Source organism: Tupaia chinensis, unplaced genomic scaffold (genome assembly GCF_000334495.1).
Source record: "Tupaia chinensis unplaced genomic scaffold, TupChi_1.0 Scaffold000600_1, whole genome shotgun sequence".
NCBI lineage: Eukaryota > Metazoa > Chordata > Mammalia > Scandentia > Tupaiidae > Tupaia > Tupaia belangeri.
The window spans coordinates 7,567,317-7,592,380 of NW_006160117.1; the positions used below are offsets into that span (position 1 = coordinate 7,567,317).

General features: G+C 37.4%; 1 protein-coding gene and 1 pseudogene across 1 annotated transcript in view; one reads left to right on the forward strand and one right to left on the reverse strand.

The window, feature by feature from the left end:
• The window catches only part of DMD (dystrophin), a 1,496,890-nt gene that overhangs the window by 424,611 nt on the left and 1,047,215 nt on the right, over positions 1–25,064 (reverse strand). The window contains exon 27 of the mRNA XM_027775723.1: positions 16,865–17,021. Within this exon, the coding sequence (XP_027631524.1) occupies positions 16,865–17,021 (157 nt within the window). The remainder of the gene's footprint in view (positions 1–16,864; positions 17,022–25,064) is intronic.
• Positions 217–12,129, forward strand: LOC102493725 (zinc finger CCHC-type and RNA-binding motif-containing protein 1-like; annotated as a pseudogene).

Below are 25,064 nucleotides of genomic sequence, written 5' to 3' on the forward strand. Positions count from 1 at the left end.
TGGTGAGAGCAATTACATCACAGGACAGTAGCCTCAGAAGTAGGCTTAATCAAGGAGTGAGTGGAGAAGAAGTAGGTATTTCAAGTGAAAACTATTTGTTTAATATCTTTATTTGTTCCAAGAGGAGAAAGGGACAGTGACAATAAAGAGAATAACAAGATCAATGAAAGAGACGTTCTGTTTAAGGGGAGAAATGATTTGAATGTAGACTGAAAGATGGAAGGTAGCAACAGGATAACCAACCATTTTGATCTACCCATCACTGAGTTTGACAAGCTGCAAGCTGCAGGACTCCCAGTGCTAAAAACCAGGCCAGTTCCAAGCATACCAGGAGAGTTGGTCACCCTAGTAGAGAAAAACATGTTAAAGACATGGATAGGAAAAAGGTGAAGATAATTGTTAGAGTAAGATCTGGTATGTAAAATAAGAAAATGAATCTTAAAGGGCTCATCAAACTTGAAATGGCTAAGACACTATTTGATGATGCAACTCAATTGTTTAAAATTGAACAGTGAACAATTCAAGGCTAAGGATCATCCATTGTGAGCGACCACTTGTTTGCCCCTCGAGTTCTTGCCAAAGACTTAGCTTTACCACAGCTGCATAGTTCATTTCTTAAATATGAGTCATTGGAGATTAAAATGAGTCTAAAGAAAAGACAAAGGAAGTTCTGTCATTACAAAGACATAAGCACCATTATTTTCATGTTCTTGCCTAAAATTAAGAAAGTGGATGGAAGGGAGGGCTAAGTGATTGCATCTTCAGAATTTAGGAAAATTTAGACTAAATACAAAAAAGAGTAAATACTCCAGGGTTAAAAAAAAAAAAAAAAAAAAGGAGAGAAAATTTGAAAAAGTCAGCTCCTAAGTCAGTACTAAGAGAAGCAAGAGAAAAGATGCAGATGATTTTGATTTTGCTGAGTCATTTCAAGGACCGAGGGGGGGAAAGAAAAAGGAAACCTCAATGACTCCAGCCTATTTGTATCTGCTGAAGAGTTTGGCTACCTACTGGATGAAAATATGGGCTCCAAATGTGATAACATTCGCATGAATGCTATGGCTAACAATGACAATGCAAGTCTCAAACAGCTTAGATGGGAGGCTGAATGTGATGACTGGCTACACAACAGAGATGTAAAAAGTATCATCAGGAAAAAGAAAAGTTTCACAAACAAAAGGTTGAAAGACACTTAGCAAACTAAATAGCATAGAAAATGAGTGTTTTTAAAGTAAATTATAATTAAAATTCTACCTACTTCTAAAAAAAAAGAAGAAAGAAAGAATTGGTTCAATAAATGAAAGATCATACAGAGAAGTTATCAAATGCCTAAGGTTTTTTTTTGTTTTTTTTTTTTAATGATCTACAATATAATAGTGGTAAGTAAATGCCACTTTTTTTCTTTTTTTGAGAGGTTTTTGCTATAGGGCACGTGTGCTCACCAGACAGACAGAGAGACAGAGAGATAGAAAGCGAGAAATCACCCCCCCAGGGGGGGATGGCCACACCTCAATCCCTTTTCCTCCGTTCTCCTCTCGGGATCTTGGGCATGCACGCACACGTGCCTGATTTGTGTTTTAAGCCACCGGGTCCAGGATGCGAACCACAGTCATGGGAGTCCAGTGACGTAGCCATTATACTAACTGCTGGTCCCAGTAAATGCCACTTTTTCAGAGGGTAATTGGTGGACAGCCCGGTCAAATTAAAAGTTTTTTTGATACATACAACTTTAAAAATGGAACCAGTCTATCAATGGACAAAGTGTAGCAAAACTCTGTTTAAATGGATAGTGTGTCATTTCTGCACAGGTCTCTATTTAGTAAATACATCACTGTATACCTGTCATGAATCTTGCTGCAATAAAGGGACATAAAGGAAAAGAAATGAGAGAATAAGGAAAATGGTAGTTTATTATGCAGAAAACTAAAATATGAAGTTTAAAAGATAGGTTTACAAAGGCCAGTCCCCCTGGTCTGAAGGTTAAGGAAGTCATATCCCACATGGCTGGCCACAGTTTGAATCTTGGACCTGGAGGCCTGAAAAACACATCGAATGCATGTGTGTCCATGCCTAAAATCCTAGCAGGATGTAGAAATGGAGGAAAAAGGATTGCAGTGTGACCATATTGCATTGGATTGGCCCTTTCTCTCTCTCCCTTTCTTTCTCTCTGGCAAGTGTATATGCCCTCTGGCAAAGAGAGAGGAAGAGAGAGAGGAAGGCTTATGTAGTTAACAAAAAAAAATACAAAACAAACAAACAAAACCATGTATGTCTAGCCATGATGGTATAAGCAATAGGAAACTGATGTATGAGGCTGGGACCACATGAGAGACCCAGGTTCAGATCATGAACCAACCTAAAAAGCCAGCATGGTAGCGAGTGTCTTTTTTTTTTTAATTTTATTTTTTTATTATTATCATCATAATCTTCTTTATATTACATTGGATTACATATAACTTTACAGTGTATTACATTGCTTTTTCAAAAGGGAATGCCATGCATGTCCGTCAGTACAGAGACATTAATCTCCCCCCTTCAACATTCAATATCTTTTCTATGTTTTCCCCAATCATTATTTTTATTATTCTAATTATTTTTTAAAACAGTCAATTGCTATTTCTCATTTTGCTTGTAAAAATACTTTGCCCATCATGAAATACTTCTCAGACCAATCCAGTTGAGAATACTATACATAGCGAGTGTCTTTAATCCTAGAGATTTAGGAGGTTGAAATAGGACTATTCCCAGCTGGAGGCTGGCCTGGGAAACATAATGAGACCCTGTCTGAAAGAACTGGGTATCGTGGTATGTATCTGTGGTCTCAACTGGGATGCTGAGGCAGGAGAATCTCAACTGCAACCGAAAGATCCTATGAAGAGGACTCTCCTCCTCCCACCACTCTCCCTTCTTTCTCTTCTGCTAGTCACTCATGCTTACTCTCTCTTTCTCTCATTTAAAAAATGTAGTGCTGCCTTAAAGTAATGAATAGAAAACAGATTTTGAAAATATGGGGTTGTTGGAAAAGTCATGATGTGCTTTTACATAAAAAAGAAAAAAATATGTCATGACTTTTCTGACAACCCAATATCTCGTAACTTATAAACTGGGTGATGTAATACAGTCTTTCATATTTTAAAAGGAAGGAAAATGGTGTCATTTAAAAAAAAAAAAAGACAAGAATGTTCGATGTCAACAGCCATGATTCTTCAAAAATACAAGTCTTACCTCTCAAAGAAAGCCTATTTGAAGGAAGTTTAGGAAAATATATACTCATATAACACACTGATTTTGTCTTACAAATTATGGTTAATACTTTAAATCACACAACTTTGTTCATCCATTTGTTGATGCCAAAAAAGTATCAGATAGACAGATCTTCTTCCAAACACATATGAAATATTTCTTCACAATATCTATTTAATTATTTTATTGACTTTTTAGTTTGCTATAGAGTGTGGGTGCTCACCAGAGAGAGACAGAGAGACAGGGACTGAGAAATCACCCCCCATGAGAGATGATCATGCCATAATCCCTTCTGCTCCACTCTCCTGTCAGTATTTTGGCATACACATACATGCACCCAGTGGGATTTTCAAGCTGCCAAGTCAGGGATTCAAATTGCGTAGTTTACCGTGTGGGATCCAGCCACCCAACCAATGTGCCATCTGGCCAGGCTCCTGTTTAAAATATTTAGATGTTTGTATTTAAATGTTATGGTAATTACTTCCTTAATCTCTTGAACTGATAAAAATAATTTCTTTAGAGCATATTCTTTTATAAATATCTTTACTTCTCCAAGATAGTCAGACCCAACTGTTCAAAATAGTGATGCCAAAGAATTGGAAGCAATTACTTAAGACTTAGATCACCTTTGTGAAATCAGAATACTCTGTAGTGAAAATGAGAGAAAATTAGATATACCCAATTGACTTTTACCTTAAGGTTTTTAAGGTGCACAAAATAAACTTATATGAAGCACAGTACCACGATATCATGACAGTGGTAACTTGCAATGTAAACCAATTTACAATGACGAATAAATTATCTAGTAGAGTATACTAATGCATTGCAAATACTGACCAACTGGGTGCCTGCTGGCTGACTAATTATTCAGGAAGATATATAAAGTTGATCTTTGTCCTCAAGAAATCAATAGTTTGGTTGAGTAGAGATTACTATATTTGTAGTGTATACATTTATAGTATGAATGTTCCACCAATGCAAAGTGAGGTACAGATAAGCCAAGGTCTACCTCAGGTCACCAATTCATTGGACACATAGAATCCAAATCTCTTTTTATTTTTTAATATTTTTTGTCTTTTTAGAGTTTTACCATAAGGCATGCATGCTCGCTGGAGGGACAGAGAGAGAGAAAGTGAGAAATCACACCCCTCCCAGGGAGAATGGCCACACTGCAATCCCTTCTCCTCCATTCTCTCAGGATTTTGTACACACACGTGCATGCACCTGGCTTGAACCACAGTCAGCCATGTGGGGGTCCAGCACCTCAACCACCACACCACTTGCTGGTTCCAGAATCCAAATCTTGAAATTCATGAACAAAGTTAAGGTGAGCGATTTCAGTATCAGATACATCTATCTAGCCTTTGTTTCCAATAGTCAACAACATGAACAATTTTTTAGTCTGTAAATGAGATTAAATCAATGTGAAACCAAGTTAAAAGGTAAATGCACTTATTTCAAGACTGAATTTAATTTTAAAACTCTAATCGTATTCAACAAGAAAACAGTGTTAAGTGTTCAGGAAGAAAATGTATCTAACAAACTCCTTTTTGAAATTAATTCTGATGATTGCTTTTAAAATACAAGTTGTGTTCTTTGACATCCAGAGCATGGGCTGTAATAGAGTTCAGCCTGCTTGCAGGCCTGTAACACTATGGAAAAATGGTTTCGTGCCCACCACAGCATCTTGAACAGCTGTTTGATTCTCAATCCTAAGGCTGGGCTTCTTCCAACAACCACTGGGAAAGTCACTTCCCACTGACAATAATGTTGTTAAGCTCTGAGCTGACCTTGAAAAGTCACTGGGGAAAAGACCATTTATTTTCCATGGCCACTTTAAAGAATTAGGTCTTAGGTCATTGAACCTAAACACTACATTTTGGAAATTCCTTCTGAAATGATAGTGCAAACAAATGGATTATTAGGAAAGCCTGTGACAAATTAATTTATATCTATTTTCAAAAGGCTTAGCCAAAATTTGAGATTGTCAAGTGCAAGTGGTGAATAATTTCTGAATCATACCATTTGTCTCTGTCTATCAACATAACCCAAAAATGGAACCTTTGATTTGTTGCAAGTGTACACCCTCAAACGTGATCATTTCCAAGTCTCTCTGATCTCCATAAATGGCATCATTATTTCTTTCTTTATTCAAGCCATAGACTTCAGAGTGACTCTTGACTCTTTGTTTTCTCTCATACTCCATGTTCCATCTTTTTTTAAGAATTATTTTATTTAACTTTATTTATTTATTTTAATTTGACCAGAGTGAGAGAGAGTGACCAAAGAGGGACAGAACGAGAGAGAGAGAAGGAAAGTGAGAAAGCAAGCCACTAGGTCTAGGACTTGAATAGAAGTCAGCCATGTGGGAGTCCAGCGCCCTTAACCACCATGCCACCTGCTGGGTCCACTACACATCCTATCTTATCTTAACCTCTATGAGCTCAACTTTCAAAATTTATCTTGAATCAAATAAGCTTTTACTCTATCAGTCATTCCTACTCTAGTCTAATGCATTATCAAGTCTTTCTCGGATTACCTTATCACTCCAATTTTCTCTATGCTTTCAGTTTTGCTCCTCCTACAGTGAATTCTCCATAAAGCAGTGCAGAAGCAATTTCTAAACACATAAATCAAATCACATTATCCCTGCTGAAATGCTTCTGTGATATCTCACTACATACAAATAAAATCTACCTCCAGACCATGACCTTTGAGAGTGTTCATTTTATAGCCTTTGTTTCTCTCTCTCTCTCGCTTTTTTAAGAAAGAGATGTTTGCTATAGGGCATGTGTGCTTGCCAGAGAGACAGAAATCAAGAAATCCCCCCCAGGAGGGATGGCCCTGCCACAATCTTTTCTTCTCCATTTTCCTCTCAGTACCTTGGGCATGCACACACACATGTGAGATTTAAGCCACTGGGTCCAGGACTCGAACTACGCGGTTATGGTTAACTATGTGGGAGTCTAGTGATTTAACCATTATGCCATCTGCTGGCCCTTGTCTCTCTCTCTCTCTTTTTAAGAATTATTTATTTAATTTTATTCATCATTATCATTTTTCAATTTGACCAGAGGGAGAAAGAAAAAGTGAGAAAGCAAGCCTCCAAATTCAGAACCCATACTGGGTCGGCCATGTGGGAGTCCAGCACCTTAACCACCACACCACCTGCTGGCCTTGCTCCTTTGTCTCTTTCTACAACCTACAAATGTCTGCCATTCTTATGGAACGGTTTTCAAAAATTTCATGGAAACTACTTATTATGGAAAAAATTGCATGGATTTTGAAAACATTTTGCATCCAAACTTGTGTATTAATTCTACTTTTCATGAACTTTTTGAAGCACCCTCATATGTCCCTTGAGATACACAGGCTATCTTGTCATTTCTTGAATATTGTAAACCTGTTCATACACTTGGGTTTTTTAAAATTTGTTTCTTTGTTTTTTCAGAGAAATTTTTGCTATAAAGCGTGTGTGCTTGCCAGGGAGACAGAGAGAGAGAGAGAGAGAGAGAGAGAGAGCAAGAAATCACTCCCCAGGGGGTATGGCCAGCAGTAATCCCTTCTCACATGTACCCAGCATGAGTTCTAGGCTGCTGGGTCTGGGACTTGAACTGTGGTCGACTACGTATGAGTCCAGCAATGTAACCATTACACTATCTGCTGATCCCTACACTTGAGTTTTTGAACTTGCTGCTCCTGCTGCCTAGAATATTCTTCACCCAAGATCTTTGCCTAAATACAACGTCATTAGATAGCACAAAACTCCTCAGCCTCTCTCTAGCCTGCTTTATTGATTTTTCATTCATAGTACTTACTACATAATTTATATACCTATGTGTGTGTATGTGTATGTATGTTTTCCCCATGAAAATTTGATTGCCCATAGGGGCAGAGACTCATTTTGTTCACTATTGTATTGTCAGACCCTGGTAAGGACTTAGGTACTCAATAAATAGTTACCATAAGAATCAATAAAATCTCAGACTCTGAGTTTTTCCTAAAGTAAATTTTTGGGGTCAAAGGAAGAACATAGAAAAAAAGATCAGTGATTTTTTTTAGAATAAAATTAATAATGCTGGTAAAAGTGCTCTATAAAGGCAAAACATTATACAAAAAATGTTTTTAATTGTATTTGTAAAGACATAATAATATTTTGACAAAGTAAAAAAGACTTGAGTAGAGAAGTCAGTTTGTAAGTTATTCACACTTTATTAAAGGAAAGCAGTGATTCCTAGATGACTTTGTTAAGTTTTGGTGATTTAACTAGTTTTCAGGAGACTTCCCCAAATGCCTAGAAATACCATCCTAAAAATAAAATGTTTATAAGAGAGTGAGCATGTGAGCATAGGAGGGGGAGAAAGGAAGAGAGACAGAGAAAGACAGAGAGAGATAGGCAGGTTTTTATTTTTGGGAGATTTTTGCTATAGGGTGCGTAAGCTCACCAGAGAGCCAGAGACAGAAAGTGAGGTACCATCCCTCAGGGTGGATGTCCATGCCACAATCCCTTCTCCTTTTGGGATTTTGGGCACATATACACATGTGCTGGCATGAATTTTAAGTCATCATGTCTGGGACTCAAACTGTGGTTGGCTTCTTTTGTGGGAGTCCAGTGCCTTAACCACTATGCCACTTGCTATCCCCAACAAGCATTTTTTAAAATCTGGGACTCTTGTGTAGCTCTAGCTATTGCATAGTGACATATTCCCATTTGTGCCACTGTGGCTAGGCCTATAAAGATAATTTTAAGGTTTTTTTTTTTTTTTTTTTGAGGTTATTGCCATAGAATATGTGTATTCGCCAGAGAGAGACAGAGAGAGGGAAAGTGAGAAATCACCACCCAGTTGGGGATGGCCTTGTTACAGTCCCTTCTTTATTTTCCTACTGGGATTTTGGGACTTGAATTTAGCACCTTTACCACCATGCCACCTGCAGCCCCAGTTTTTTCTCTTTTTTTTTTTTTGTTTCTTTCTCCCATGAGAGAGAGAGAAAGAGAGAGAGAGAGAGAGAGAGAGAGAGAGAGAGCAAGCACCTCCCAAAGAGTCTTTTTTATAAAGAACTATTTACTTCACTTCATTTATTATTATTATTATTATTAAAATTTGACCAGAGAGAGAGAAAAGGAAAGTGAGAAAGCAAGCCACCAGGTCTGGGACTTGAACCACAGTTAGTCATGTGGAAGTCCAGTGCTTTAATCGCCATGATACCCACCAGCTCCTCCAACAGGGTCTTGACACCATTATCTGTCCCTAGCCTAAGCCAACCCTAGATCATGGGCACATGTGTGCCCAGGGTACTCAGGAGGTCTTTGGATGAGAACCTAAAACATTCTCATGTGGGTCAGTTTTGCAGAGCATTGAGTTTTATGGCTGTGCCTCCATCTGGACCCATAATTTTTAAGTCTTCTAGATAGCATCCCCAAATATGACTGTAGAGAGTATCAGAGGTATACAAGCATACTTTATTAATGATGAAGAGTAAATCCTCAAAATGTGTAATTTCTCTGGCATAGCTAAAATGATAGAAAAGACATAACTAACAGTGAACTTTGCAGGGGAAAGAATCTTGTTTAGAAATTCTAAGAGGTCAGTCAGGTCACTGAATGTTGGAATAAATCATTCTATCACAACCTTTCATTGCTTCTCAGAGGTGAGAGGGGACGATGCATATTTCTTAACACCAGAACTGACTTAAATCTTAACATTGGCAAATGACACCCAGAGACATTTTCTATTTCTACGGAAAGAAAACACAGAGACCTTCCACAGCTAACACATATACTAAACTGTACCCAAAGTAAGCAGGCCAGCACTGATAACCAAATTAGCCTAAATAAATGTACTATCTACTATGTGATTTCTGGATAATGTTACTGCATTTCAGTACTTCTCCCTCATTTTGTGGTGATTTTTGAGGAAATCGAACATGCATAATATATGACCTGACAAACCAGTAAACTACTTCATTCGAGACTTTTCATTTGTCAACAGCATCCAAGCAATAATGGCTTTCTGTCCACTGTTTTAATAATGTATGTATTGATTACGTCCGTCTAAATCTTAACCAGAAAAATCTCAGGACACTTTGAAGGTGTCCTTAATGGTCTCTGGAGAAGGGATTACGGAGGTTTTTTAACAGGAAGATGAAAACCTGATGACAAACAATTTAGTTAATAAAAATGCAAACAGAAAGTCATTATGTATGTGTCTTATAATCAAGACCTTATCTTTATTTGGATCTGGGCTAGGAGGAAGGGAATTAAATAAGCTCATGGTTTTTTGAAGGTCTTGTTAGAAATTCCCTATGATTTGCTCCTTTAAAACTATTGCAGGTCTTATCAGAAATTCCCTATGATTTGCTCCTTTAAAACTCTCTCTAGGTTAATCACAGAAGTAGACAAGTAATAAATATCACTTTAGTGACTGCTCAAGTAAAACAAAGGAAGTCAGTTTTAAAAATATATCTGGACCAGAATAATACACACTAATTGAAAACGAGTCAGTCTAGTGAGGCAAGTAATGAGGAACTGTAAAAGCCAGGATAATGTATTCAAAAGATATAAAAACTGGTCAGTTTATATTTGCTAAGGCACATTTGAGCGTTAATTATTTATAACACTTCACTGCGTATGGAGCATTATTTTATTAATTAGTCTTGAGAGCCATTCAGTTGTAGTTGTTATGCTGCCCAACTGGTTTGGGGAACATGGGAGCTACTCCCAAGGGTGTGAAAATTGCTTTAAGGAGTGAGACTGCAGTCCCCAGCTACCTATGTGAATTCTCTTGAGATTGTACCAGTAAGAAAACCACATGGCTCTCCATTACAACTGACATGGATTATATGTGTTCCCTTTAAGAAAAGGCTACAAGGCATATGATATTTTGCTATAAAATTTTATCATGAATCTGAAATGATATACAAAGAACATATAAATCACCTGTTTTATAAACATCCTGATTTAGAGAAAATAGGAGTGAAAATGAATAATATTTGACTACTGTTTCAACTTTTGACATTTTGATGGGAGTTGTAGCCTCATAAAAATCAACAATTGAAGGCATTAATCATTGACACCAGAGAGTATGCAGGTGATTGAAAAAACACCACTCCAAATGCATGGGAAATAAGTTTACAATTACAAGTGACCCATCTTGATACAAAGCATTTGATATAACAATTGAAGCAAGAAACCCATAAGAATCAAGACAATTTATAATCCTGGAAACATGGCAAAATGAAACAGAAGTCTACAAATGCGAAATCTGTCAACAACTACAAGTTGATGGAGTTTTATACTGATTGTGTCTCCTTTCTTGTTTGGAAACTGAGTTCAGAAGATCAGATAGAGCGACTCATTTCAAGGGTGTTCTTTTGTTCTGTTTGTCCATAGGTGACAAGAACATCGCTAACTAGACAGGCCCTCCATTCCTATGAAAGAGATAACTGCATAAATATGACAAAAGTCTGAGCACAAGAGTGCTAAATTGATCTCTCTCCAACACTTAGGAGTGATGATGTTCTTTGACAAAGTAAAGGGCTTTGTGACAAGGATTTTCTTAAAGATACAAAGAGAAGCCCATGAAAGCACTGGGAAAGACTACAAGTAAAAACAGTGTGCATCAAAGTAGCTCTACACATTTAACAAAAGAATATTTAGTTGGGAATAAATGGAAAATCCTTGCATGTAAGGAAGGAACATAATTCTCTCTATTTCTTTTTCTCTGCCTTTGGCCTCAGTGGAACAAAGAATGGGAAAAATGTGTTCATTCCTTCCTCCTTTCCTCTTTTATTTTTTCCTTGATTCTTTTTATCTATTCAGTCTCTGCTAGGTGTTAGGAACTTTATAGGGTGCTGGATATACAATGACACCTCATCCCTTCCAAAAAATGCTTCTTGGAGGATATGGTTTCATGAGAGTGGTTGATATTAATCAAATTGTTGCAAATGTATGTAAATGACAAAGAACAGTAAGTTATAGATGGAAAAGTGGATGGTGTTATGAGAGTGTATAAAAGGGAGATCTGGTCAAATGTGGACATCAGGCAAAGGCTTGCATGAGGTCTGAACCAAGTATAAATGATTATTAATAGATATTCACAAATAGTGCCCACCTCTGGGCTCGCCTCTGGGCCACATCTAAAGAGAGCCCAGAACAGGCACTACTTGCTTAAACTTTTCATATGGGCACCTGTCTTTTCAAACCCGTGCTGCAAACGCCTCTACAAAGGGTGAGGAAAACCCCCAGCTGAGCTGAGGACTCCACTCTTTAGCCTCCAGGGACCACTCCACCTGAACATATGAGTGGTGGATTGGCTTCTAGTAAGAGTACTGTCTATTTTGCAAGTACGTCAAAGTTGTAAAGATTACTATAATGAAAGATAAAGATACCAGGAAGAGTAAAAATGTTGCATTTATATTATTTTTGGATAAAGACTCTGCACAAAACTGCACCAAGGCAATAAACAAGTTATTTGGTAGCGTGATTAAAGCAAGCACTGCTATTGATAATGAAAGTGCAACTGAATTCATCCGAAGGTGGAACTACTTTGATAAATCTGTTATGAATGTGGGGAAAGTGGACACTTAAGTTATGCTTGCCCTAAAAATAGGCTTAGAGAACGTGGACCTCCAAAGAAGAAAGAAAAAAAAGAAAAGAAAATTCCTGAGCCAGAATTAGAAATTGAAGGGATACAAGAAAGTGAAGATGATGGGGAAGATCCTGTTCTTGACAGCCTCAGTCAGACCATAGCACTCTAGCAAGCCAAAATTGAAGACAAACAAAACAAATGGAAACCCAGTTCAGGTGGCCTGTCAATATCAGATGATTCAATGTGCCCCAGGATAAAGAAAAGTACATATTTCAGTGATGAAGAAGAACTTAGTGATTAAGATTACTTTATTAGGTAAATATTAACATAAATCAGCAAGTCCAAAAAAATATTCACTAAGACATTATGAGTAAGCAGTTGTGGGTAGAAGCATTTCAAACAAGGGACCAGCATCATTACAGCTCTGCATGAGGGAAACATAGAGAACTATCAGGAAAAGCAACAGAAGTCAGTGTGGCTGATGTCTAAAGAGCAAGAGGAAGAACAGTAAGAAAAGAGAAGGCCGAGTTCAGATCAGCTGGATATGCCCTTGTGGGCCTTGCTAAGGGTTTTAGTCTTTCTCCAAGGGCACTGAAAAGTCACTAAAGACTATTAAGATGAGGACCAACATAACTTCAGTCTGCATTTCTACATAAACTAGTCTAATCTATAGAGATTGCATTGTGGGGTAGCAAGAGTAGATATAGAATGGTTAGAAGAACTGGTCTCTTGTAATTATGTGATGATGGAAGTTAGAGTTAAGAACTATTCTAGAGGCAATTGACCCAGCAATGTGTTGGCAATGGAAGGCTAGAGGGTGGTCATTATGAAAAGGTACTGTTATCAGTCCACTACATTGTTGTCTGGTTAGGAGAAAGTATGAAGTTACGTTCTCTAAGTTTTGGTGCTTGGTAGATTGCCATAACAAAACCGATTTTAGAAAGCAAAGGATTTTAGAGTTTTGAAAAGAGTTATTTAAAAGTTTGATGATTGAATCAGAGTTGTACTTGAAAGAAGGTAAAGCTGGAGAAATAGAATGAATGTATAAAACACAGAGTTTTCAGTGGGCTGAAAGTCCTGTTAAGTCAAAGAATGGTAATTGGTAGGTATCTGAACAAGCACACTATCCAAGTGGGGATTAATTAACTTCACTCCAGTACGTGTTATCCATAACTCTAGAATAACTATCTCCCTCAATTATGTTACTTGTTAGGAGATTCCTGATAAGGATTGAGAATGATAAGGACAAATGTTTTACCACTATGAGTCAATAACTAGGGATAGTGAAGCAGTTTATAACAAAATGCTGGCTAGAAGAGACTGTGGCAATTATTTGAACCAATTTGTTCATCTTATACTTGAAGAACAAAGTAGGAACCGCAATCTAACTTATGAAGAAATATGACTGGAATTTCAGTCTCTTGACTCTTAGTGTACTTAAACAGCAATTCATCTCCTTTGGTTTCTGGAACTAAAATAAAATGACATCTTTCGTAAAAATTGTGCCTCGTTTCTTTGAGAAATTTTTTTGTTTAATTTTTTAATATGCCAGAAGGTGTGCACACTCACTGGAGAGACACAGAGAGATAGAGAAAGGGAGAGGGAGAAAGCATCCTCCCTCGAATGAGGTATGGTTATACAGCAATCCCTTTTCTTCCATTTCTCCATCCTATCAGGATTTGGGGCATGCATACATACCCAGCATGTTTTTTAAGGTGCTGGGGTTTAGAGTTGAATTGCAAGGTTGGCCATGTGGGATCTGTTCCCAAAACCACAAGACCATGAGGCCAGGCCTCTGCCTCATTTAATTAAATCATATAATGCATGCTATTTTAAAATGCTGAACCATCTCAATAAATATTCTACAAATATACCAGAGTGTTTTGACTGTTTACTCCAAGTTAGAACATTTACAAAAAATAATACTATTAAATTTCACCCTACCAGAAAAAAACTAATTTAATATTTTATATTATTAGGAAGAGAAATGGCTAAAGGAGAAATTAGCAGTTTCTTTGGCATTTATTTATTTTTTTGAGAGGTTTTTGCTCGGCAGAAAGACAGAGAGAGACAGAGAGATGGAAAGCGAGAAATCACCCCCCAGGGGGGATGGCCACGCCACAATCCCTTCTCTTCCATTCTCCTCTTGTCTCGAGATCTTGGGCACACATGTACACGTGCCCAGCATGTGTTTAAGCCACCGGGTCTGGGACTTGAACTGCGATCAGCTACACAGGAGTTCAGCGACATAGCCATTATGCTAACTGGCTGGTTCCAGTATTTAACTTTTCTTTTTTTTTTTGATCTCTACAGGGCACGTGCACTCACCAGACAGACAGAGAGAGACAGAGAGACAGAAAGCGAGAAATCACCCCCCAGGGGGAATGGTCACACCACAATCCCTTCTCCTCCATTCTCCTCTTGGGATCTTGGGCACGCACGCACATGCGCCCGGCGTGAGTTTTAAGCCACCGGGTCCGGGACGCGAACCGCGGTCGACTACGTGGGAGTCCAGCGACATAGCCATTACACTAACTGCTGGTTCCCAGCATTTAACTTTTTTAAAGTTACTTTTGCAAAGTAACTGGGTCTACTCTCATGCTCTCTTCCCTTTTTTGTAATCTCCTATATATCCTCTTCTCTAGAACAATATAAACCCTTGATCTTTCTTCAAGGTGTCACCTTTGGCTGTGTCTACATAGAGACCTTCTGGTAAGTGCCGAATATATAAAAGCAGTGCCATTTTGTTACTTGGTAGCAAGTTTTTGGTTTGCTATTCATTTTTGTTCTTGGATATCTTATCCTCATTTTTTTTTTTTGAGAGATTTTCACTGTAGGGCGCGTGCGCTCGCCAGACAGACAGAGAGAGACATAGAGACAGAAAGTGAGAAATCACCCCCCAGGGGGGATGGTCACGCCACAATCGCTTCTCCTCCATTCTCTCGGGATCTTGGGCACGCACGCACACGCGCCCGGTGTGAGTTTTTTAAGCCACCGGGTCCGGGACACGAACCGTGGTCGACTACGTGGGAGTCCAGCGACATAGCCATTACGCTAACTGCTGGTTCCCTATCTTATCCTCATTTTAAAAACACTTATCAGTATCCATTGTACACTAACAACTGTGCAAGCTCTAGGGTCTTTAAAAGTAAATCACTGTCTTCTCCACTCAGAGCCTAGCAGAGAAGATAGAAATGTAATTAAAAACAACAAAGTATAATTTAAAACAGTGACCAATCTGGTCCCTGTTGGAGGATGCTAGTAAATAACTTGCTAATTTAAAAATTGATGAAGTAGAAATATTTATCTTGCTTATCCTATATGAACAGTATACTGGATAACCACATTGTAAATGAGTGAAAAATAATTTTTTCGGGGACCAGCAGTTAGCGTAATGGCTATGTCACTGGACTCTCATGTAGTCGACCGCGGTTCTTGTCCTGGACCTGGTGGCTTAAAACTCACGCTGGGCGCGTGTGCGTGTGTGCCCAAGATCCCGAGAGGAGAAAGGAGGAGAGGGGATTGCGGTGTGGCCATCCCCCCTGGGGGGTGATTTCTCGCTTTCTGTCTCTCTGTCTCTCTGTCTGTCTGGCGAGTGCACGCACGCTATAGCAAAAACCTCTCCAAAAAAAAAAAAAAAAGAAAGAAAGAAAAATAATTTTTTCATATAAATATTCCAGCTAAGAAATAAAGAAGAAAGAAGAAATGATAGAAATGGGCCATTATCACATTACAGTCAATAAACATTAATCATTAATCAGTTGCCAAAAATCACACAGGAAAAGAAGAGAAAATAAGGCATTCTATACCTCTGATGTTGAAAGAGTATGATAACACCTATGAAGCAGTGTGCCCAAAACACGTCAGACTTCAACATGATTAGATCTGTGGTCCTACACCGTTTAAATGGAAAGCCGTTAGCCATATCTGGCTATTGAACACTAGGAATGCAGCTATGCTGAACTGAGATGCACTGTAGATGCACATTTTTCTATCAATTGCCTGTCCAAATAATGACAACATTGTACTATAGTTATGTAATAAGTAACCATTAGAGGAAACTGGGTGAAATGCACAGGAAAACTCTGTACTACTTTTTGTAACTTACTGTGAATCTATAATTATTTCAAGATAAAAGATTTTTTAAAAAGAAGTGATTTAAGAGAGGAATTAACCAAATGCAGTGTGTGGACCTTATTTCAATTCTTCCTTAAAGTGAAAAAAAAATTAAAATACCTTGACCTCTATGAGGGAAACAGAAATTTTAATAATGACTGGATATGCGATATGATGAAAATATTGATATTTTTAAAGTATTATAGTAGCACTGTGGTTACCTTTAAAGAATGAATGTGGATTTTTCAGAGATACTTTCTGAAATATGTATGAGTGAAGATATATAGGCACGAGGTTTGCTTCAAAATAATGGGTGAAGGAGTTGAGTTATAGGAGAAATAAGATTTTGATCACAAATGGGTGATTGGTATCTTGATGGGTACAGGGTGCTTATTATAGCATCCTGTCTACTTCTGTGTATGTTTAATACTTTCCCCGGTAAAAAGTTAAAAAAAAATAGTCATATAAGATGTGAAATTTATTTCTTTGTTAATAGTAGTCTCTTATTGCGCTCAGCAGGTGGCATGGTGGTCAAGGTGCTGGACTACCACATGGTTGACCGCAATTCAAGTCCTGGACCTGTCAGCTTGTTATCTCACTTTCCCTCTCTCTCTCTCGTCACATTAAAATAATAATAATAATAACGAATAAAATAATTATTTAAGAATAGTAGGCTTTTATTTATTTATTTTATTTTTACCATGCCACCTGCTGGGCCTAAGATGGGAAATTTCTTAAAGGGTATTATTAATGCAGGGGCTTTTGACATTTAAAATATAATGGCTTAGATTATATATAATTGATCCTTGGATTAAAAGAGTAAAAAGATTTCTATTCAATTCAACATCAAACAAAATTAATTTAAAAATAGTCACTGAATGCTTATTATGTACCAGGTACTAGAGTTAAAAATGTCCTACCCTGTGTACATCATTCTGCTTCTGAACTGCTGGAAAATCGCCTCCAATTGGTGCCTGTCGGCTTAATTCATCATCTTTCAGCTGTAGCCACACCAGAAGTTCCTGAAGAGAAAGGTGGAGACGCTTCCACTGGTCAGAACTGGCTTCCAAATGGGACCTGAAAAAAAAAAAAAAAAAATATATCCAGATTATCCGGAAGTATAATTGCTGATTCTAACAATTCTATTAGAGGTACATTGGTTGATTAGTAGCTTAATATATAAACCCACTGTTAATGACAATACAAATCTAGCTACCTGATTTTGAGAGCCATAATATGGGGGGGGGGAGGTGGTATTTGGGTGGCAATTTGAGTAAAGGCAGTGTTTAGCCATAAGCTTATTTCCACATGCAGAATTGTGAGATTTTTAGCATGACATATATACCAGAATAGATTGTTTTCCCATACTGTTACAGTTGCTGCTTCTTAATGTTTCTGGTAGAAAAAAATTGGAGCCGGTGACTAATAACCACTCAGTCTTCAGGTGACTCATGCTAGTACTGGCATTCTTTCTGCTTTGAGAAATGGAAAGGTCTCTCCCCACATTTTGACTTTTCCATTTCTACACCCTAGGCAGCCTTTCCCATTGACTCCTTCCGTCTGGTGTCTGTTTCTTTCTGCTCCTCTTCCCATATGCTTCTCCTTTCCTCTATCCTTCTTTATGCGTGTGCACCTGGGATTTGTTTTCACCAAGTTCCAACATTTTCCGCTTTGTTTCCTTTGTGTAAAATGTACTGAGCCAACAACTCACGTGGAAGAGTAAAATCAGACATTTGTCTGAAAGCTTCTCTCAGACATGAATAATTTAGCCAGGAGACTGAGTGGTTTACCATCAACTGTATTTAGAACATGTTAATCCTTAGAAGCCATTTAAAAATATACAAATGAATGATCTATGCTCTAAAATCCACATTTCACTTGAGGACGAGAAGCTAAAATAATAAAATAAATCATCATCCAGAAAACAGGAAAGGCGGAATGTCAGCAAAGCTTTATCCTCAGGTAAATCAAGAATTAAGCTGCATCACTCACATATTATCAGCAATTACTAATTAATTCATAAAAATTAATGCTGCCTATAACATAAATATAATTAAATCTCTAATGCTGCAAAGATTGAAATATAAAGCCAGGCAACCATATAGAGTTACATTTCCCTTGGTTATTTGTTAACTTAACCTGACATTTCAAACACGATTCTCCTTCCAGCCTTAGTCAAACAAAGTCACCAAAGAGCATGCGTCTACTGAAATGAAATTGTTGCAAACTTTGTGAAGGATGATTTTTTTTTTGAGAGTTTTTTTGTTTGTTTGTTTGTTTTTTTGCTACAGGGCACATGCGCTTGCTGGAAAGACAGAGACAGAGAGACAGAAAGCGAGAAATCACTCCCCAGGGGGATGGCCATGCCACAATCCCTTCTCCTCCATTCTCCTCTCGGGATCTTGCGCATACACGCACATGCACCCGGCGTGAGTTTTAAGCCACCGGGTCCGGGACTCGAACCATGGTCAACCACATGGGAGTCCGGTGACATAGCCATTATGCTAACTGCTGGTCCTGTGAAGGATAATTTGATAATGCAAAAAACTCTTTATAATGTGCAAACACAATGGCCCACAAGCATAAATTTAAGAAATATGTACTACAAAAATGAAGATATAAAAATGCTATTTGTAGCATCATTTATAATTGAACAAATTAAACATTCACTATTAGGGAATTAATTGTGGATATAATGGTGAATTCACACAATGAAATCCTATGCAATGTTCACTATGATGTAGGTAAATATTTATGGCTATGAAAAAGATCACAAGGTTTGTCAGGTGCTAAGGGAGAAAGCAGGTTACAAAAATGAATACTATCCATTTTTCTACTTTTCTAAAATGCTTGCATATGTGTGTATTTATGTGCATGTGCTTGATTATGTATGAAAAATTCTGGAGTGACAACCAGCTACTCCCTTGGGTAGATTTGCCCCTTCATGTTTATACTTTTCCAAAATGTCAGAATTTTCTTTCTGTAATCACAATGTAAATTTTACATTCAGAATAAATGAAGGCTTTCCCATCAAATAAAAGAGAAATTAAAATTTTCACATTTCTCATGGTATTATTATTTAATAAATGATTTATAAAATACTGTACACATTATTAATTATCAAAGTGAATGCAGATTGTATATGGTGTTAAGATTAGTTCTTTTATATTTCTGTTTTCTCCTTTTCCAGTTATCACTTTTGCATGATAAGTCTAATTGAGAATTTTCTATGCAAGACTTTAGCTATTTAATGGCAGGTAATAAGTGTAGGTTAGAGGGATTCCCTTCGGGGTTTGGAATTTGTGGCTTGGTTCCCTCGAGGGCAAAAGACGTTCTCAGGCAGGACATTTTGTAGGGTAGGCAGAGAGAAATTAAACATTCACTATTAGGGAATTAATTGTGGATATAATGGTGAATTCACACAATGAAATCCTATGCAATGTTCACTATGATGTAGGTAAATATTTATGGCTATGAAAAAGATCACAAGGTTTGTCAGGTGCTAAGGGAGAAAGCAGGTTACAAAAATGAATACTATCCATTTTTCTACTTTTCTAAAATGCTTGCATATGTGCGTATTTATGTGCATGTGCTTGATTATGTATGAAAAATTCTGGAGTGACAACCAGCTACTCCCTTGGGTAGATTTGCCCCTTCATGTTTATACTTTTCCAAAATGTCAGAATTTTCTTTCTGTAATCACAATGTAAATTTTACATTCAGAATAAATGAAGGCTTTCCCATCAAATAAAAGAGAAATTAAAATTTTCACATTTCTCATGGTATTATTATTTAATAAATGATTTATAAAATACTGTACACATTATTAATTATCAAAGTGAATGCAGATTGTATATGGTGTTAAGATTAGTTCTTTTATATTTCTGTTTTCTCCTTTTCCAGTTATCACTTTTGCATGATAAGTCTAATTGAGAATTTTCTATGCAAGACTTTAGCTATTTAATGGCAGGTAATAAGTGTAGGTTAGAGGGATTCCCTTCGGGGTTTGGAATTTGTGGCTTGGTTTCCTCTAGAAAGACGTTCTCAGGCAGGACATTTTGTAGGGTAGGCAGAGAGGCACAGTCCAGACATGGAAAAGCAATCAATGGTAGAAGAGATACTGATTAAGTAAATATTTATTGAGAGCTTCTAAGTCCCAATGAAGTATAGGGAGAAGAGAAAAAATGGAAGGAAAAATATGAAGATGCTCAATGCTTGTTTTCCTATCCAATAGAGGAATAAACTACCCCTGTGTTGGCGAGGTCTAGAGGTCTGGCTGACTATGACAGATCTAAAGCTGCTACAATCCTGGTTCTAGGTTAAATGGTGCTAAGTAATTAGTACTGAGTAAAGGAACTCCTTTGTGAACCCTAACAGGAAAAAAAAAAAATGCTCTGAGACCTAGGGAATTCAATTCCAAAGGATCTAAGAGAAACTTGATAGCATGAGCCAGGGAGGCTGTTAGAAGTCAGAGACAGAGGGCAATGAAGAGAGTTAATAGAGCAGCAGAAGGACCCGGAAGCACAAGAGATGAAAAGCTCTCATACATCTCAATAAGGGAACTTCTCCTCAGGTATAGTGACAGGTAAAATTTTACAGTGTTTGATCATCTTAACTACATATCAAATGTCTCTCTCTCTCCTTTTTTTTTATCCCTCCTAAGCACAAGAGTAAAAAAAAAGATGTGACATGAGGACAAAAAATGTAAGCAAAAGGCTTATAAAGGACAGAAGACCTTAGCCCAGGACTGAAAAGGAGAAAGTTAAGAGACTAGTTCCTCATTTAAAACAACACATACAAACACACTCAATCTAAATATGTGGTTTTTCAAACTTTAGCGTACATAAGAAACATTTGGGTAGCTGGTTTGAAATTCAGATTCCGAGGTCCCACCTCCAGAATTTCTCTACTTTTAACAAGAATCTGTACTTTCAAGAAAAAGTTTATTTATTTGTTTCATGAGTGAGAGAAGAGAGTAAGAGAGGGAGAGACAGACACAGGTACTCGCAGCGGAGTTCTGATGTCACAGTCCATCCCAGGCTCAGGCAGTCTTAGATCCCTTGTATTCAGGGAGGTCTCTGAACACCTTCCTACATGGGACAGCCTTTCAGAGCATTGGGTTTTACTGCTGCACCACTCTTCAGCCCCAAGAATCTGTACTTTTTTAAGAGAGGTTTTTGCTATAGGGTGCATGCATTTGCCAGAGACAGAGAGAGAGAGACAGAAAGTGAGAAATCACATCCCTGGGGGAAATGGCCACGCTGCAATCTCCTCTCGGGATTTTGGGCACATACGCACACACACCTGGTGTGAGTTTTAAGCCACTGGGTCTAAGACTCAAACTGTGTTCAATTATGTGGGAGTCCAACAATGTAACAAATTCCACCATCTGTTGGTACCGAATCTGTACTTTTAACAAGAATCTTCACAGCTCAGAAGGTGAGATCCAGGACGATTAAGAAAGAATTTCTTGAAGTATCTCTGATATGCCCCAAATTGGACTCATTGGTTTCTACAGAGCAAAGGTGGTTTTTGACATTGACATGATTTCGAAGGAGATCTAAATGTAATGAAATATTATGGGCTCAAAAAATCTTTTCTTTGATCATGTTAAGTTTCTGAAATGTTTTCCAGACATATTTCTAATACATTTGTTGGAAGCAGCTACACTATTTTTATTTTCATGAGTGCATACCAAATATTTCTAAATGATTAACCTATGTTTGTATTTGAAATGTGTCCTCCTTAAAATGTTTCTTGGCATTTGTAATAACTTCATTTTGTTTGTTTTTTGTTCTACTTATATCATAGGCAGTAAAGGCTGGAAGAAACCGAGAGATTAAAGTTCAGCTCTCTTGTTTTGTAAATGTGGAAACCACCAAGATGCTAAGGTATCAAGACAGCTTCTGAAGTGGCATGGTGGTTAAGGTGCTGGATTCGCACACGGCCAACCATGTCGAGTCCCAGACCAGGTGGCTTACTTTCTCACTTTTCCTCTCTGTCTCTGTCTCTCTCTGATAAGCACATGCGCCCTATAGCAAACTTAAAATAATAATAGTACATTTTCTTTGGTGAGGAAATTGTTAACCTTAGTGGTTTTCACCAGATGTTTTAAATCTCCGAGCAAAACGGCTCCTTGCTACTTGTCAAATATGCTCTATTTATCCCTACCTACTCGACACTTAGCTTCTCTCCATTTTCTATTAATCTTTATTAGTGAAGACAAGAGCTTAGGGGCTACTAGCTTTTAACAAGGCAAGTACTGATCTTTAAAAAGCAGATAATTTTCACAATTTGTAAGGTTTAGGGAAAATGCAGAACGTTTAGGTGTATTGGGATATATTGCTTGGTCTTTAAGGAACTCTTCAGTGTCCAGACTCCGAGAATTATAGAAGCTGATAAAGTGATTGTTATTTCTCTAGACACAGATATTTCAAGTGCGATTTGGCTGATGCCTAGTTTAAAATCCTTAATAAAACTTGACTATGAAAGGCATGTATTCGCAAAGCAAAGTATGTCATATTGAATGCATTTTTCACTTTGACTTCCTTTATAAAACTAATGATATATCCCTGTATATCTTCGGCACCCTTGTGTAATAAAGCAGCACTTAAGCATACAGAAAGAACAAGTACAAATGCAGAAATAATAAAGAACCACAGTAATAAAATGGGCACCGTGGGGCTCTCTAAATACACAGAGAGAATTAAGCCCAAAGAGAAATAATCTTTATTTTTTCTGGATGGGCCTTGAACTCCAACTTTCCAATATAATTAACATTCTAAGAGTGAGAGAAAGGAATACTCAACATGGAAGTTACAGTTGTTTTCTCAAAGGTAGAAAGACTATGCCTCCTGCTTTTTGGTCTCCATTACAGGAAAAAAAAAAAATCGAAGCTTTCTAAGTTCTCTTTTCCTCCAAACTTTACCTATTTCTTCCATGAAAGAAACAGACAGACAGAGATGGATAAAGACTGGTATCCCCGACACAGCCCATACTTCATGATCTATACCCAGTTCCAGCCGGCAGGTATCAGGAGCATGCATGCTCATGACTGGCATGCTCAGGGAGGAACCAGGATGCCAATGCAGGACCTTTTCCATGGGGGTCCAGCCACATCACCACTTTGCTACCACCTGGCTTCTATTCTAACTACTAAAACTGAGTATCCCCTAAGAGATTTATTGCTTTTTGGACTGTAGAATGGTGATCTTGCCTCTCAACTTAATGTTGGAGATTTCATAAATGTGAATATGTTTATACAAAATGTACAACTTTTTCTTCCAAGTATAAAAATTTCACAGAATACAAATTTTGCTGAAATTATGTTGACAATATATTATGTAAGCCTCAGAGTTAATAGTAGTATATCCAGTAATCTGGAAAACAACTAATCTGGTGGCAGGTTTAAATTAAAATCTTCATACATATTTCTAATGTAAAAAAGTCACTTGAACACCTCTCAAATTAGTAATATTTTAAACAGAAAAATTCAAGGTTTGTGGGTATGGAGTATTTTTGAATGAGAAATGCTTTCTCTGACTAATCACCATGATAATACTGGGTACTGGATATGTCAATAACTTTTTCTGTGTATTGCTGTCTGTATGCATGTAACTAAAAACATTTCATTTTTTTCCCCACTTAAAGCAATTAACCTCTTGTTTTCATTTATGACATGTAACTACCACTATTTACTTCTCCTCTTTATACATCTTGTACAAATGTGACAAAATATAATAATATAACATACATGGACTAAATTATGAAATAGCACTATACGATTTCAATTAAAGTATTCTTTTCTCTCAAAGACATCTTATTTTACTTTCTCGTACATCATATCTTTTAAATTAATCAATTCCATTTCAATGTAAGAAAACCAAGGTAAAAAATTCAACAATTTGCCCAGGTTCACAAAGTACGATTGTGGAATTAAAAATAATAGAACTGTAGTATTGTAAGAGTACTTGAAGAGATCACCCATGTTTCAGGTCAAATCTTTTCATTTCAGTGAGGGAGAAAATTGAAGTCTGAAGCAGGTAAGTGAGTTGCTCAAGATTATATGCTAAGTAGTTAGTCACAGAGTCAGAAGAGAAACTAGGTCATCCAACTGCCAGTCCAGGACTCTTTCTTCTTTACCTTCCTAACTCATTTGGAGTTTGAAGTTTTTGTATTTATCTAATTTAGCTGGAGGCAGCAAGCATAGCCCTATGAAACAACTCATGAATACTTGAAGGAACTTGTTATCAAATGTAAATTAGAATAGTAGTGGGGGGATCTGGTGAAGGAATAGCCAGAGAGGGAAATACTCCTTATGGGATTTGAGTCAAAATTTGGAAGATGAGAGGAGAGACGGTGTTGCAAGTGTGAGAACCACCATAATATACATGCTTGTGTGGGAAGGTGAGGCGGTTGCTGGCGAGCGAGAATGGGGTTAGGAAGCAGAATCCACTTGGTTCAGAGGATCCATAAGAGATATAACTCTAATAGAATGCTACTTGGTGAGAAAGAAACTGGGGGCAGAGAAAGAACAGAGAAGGGAGGAGTCAGCAAGGGTTTATCAGGGACAGTTGGTAGAGAGTGGAGGGCACACTAGATTCTAGTGAGTAAATATAAGTTCATGAGAGCAGTGGCTTTTTGGGTCTGTTTTGTTTACAGTTGCATCCTCAGTGCCTAATACATAATAGGCACTCATTACATAGTTGTTGGAGGAAGAAATAAATGAAGGAATGAATGAGATATGGACACAACAAAACTGAAGCTTTTGAACAAAAGAGTCATGTAGATAGCAACAGTGTCTAAAGTAAAGTATTCTTGTAGATGCATAATGAATAGTGTAATAATGTAAAAGAATAGGGACTAATCTATCAATGTGGCATGAGATGATGATGATTTGAATATCAATGGTAGGCACAGAAAGAAAAAAAATTTAAGGCAGAGGAAAACAAAAGGAGGGAAAATGATAAGATATGAACTTGTATCTGAAAGCCCCAGGCTACCTCTCCCCAACCCATGAAATGCAAAAGGGAAACTTCACAATCCCCCATAAAACAATGAAACTTCTGTGATTTTTTTTTTTTTTTTTTTTTTTTTTCTCAAAATTTTGCTTTTTTAAAC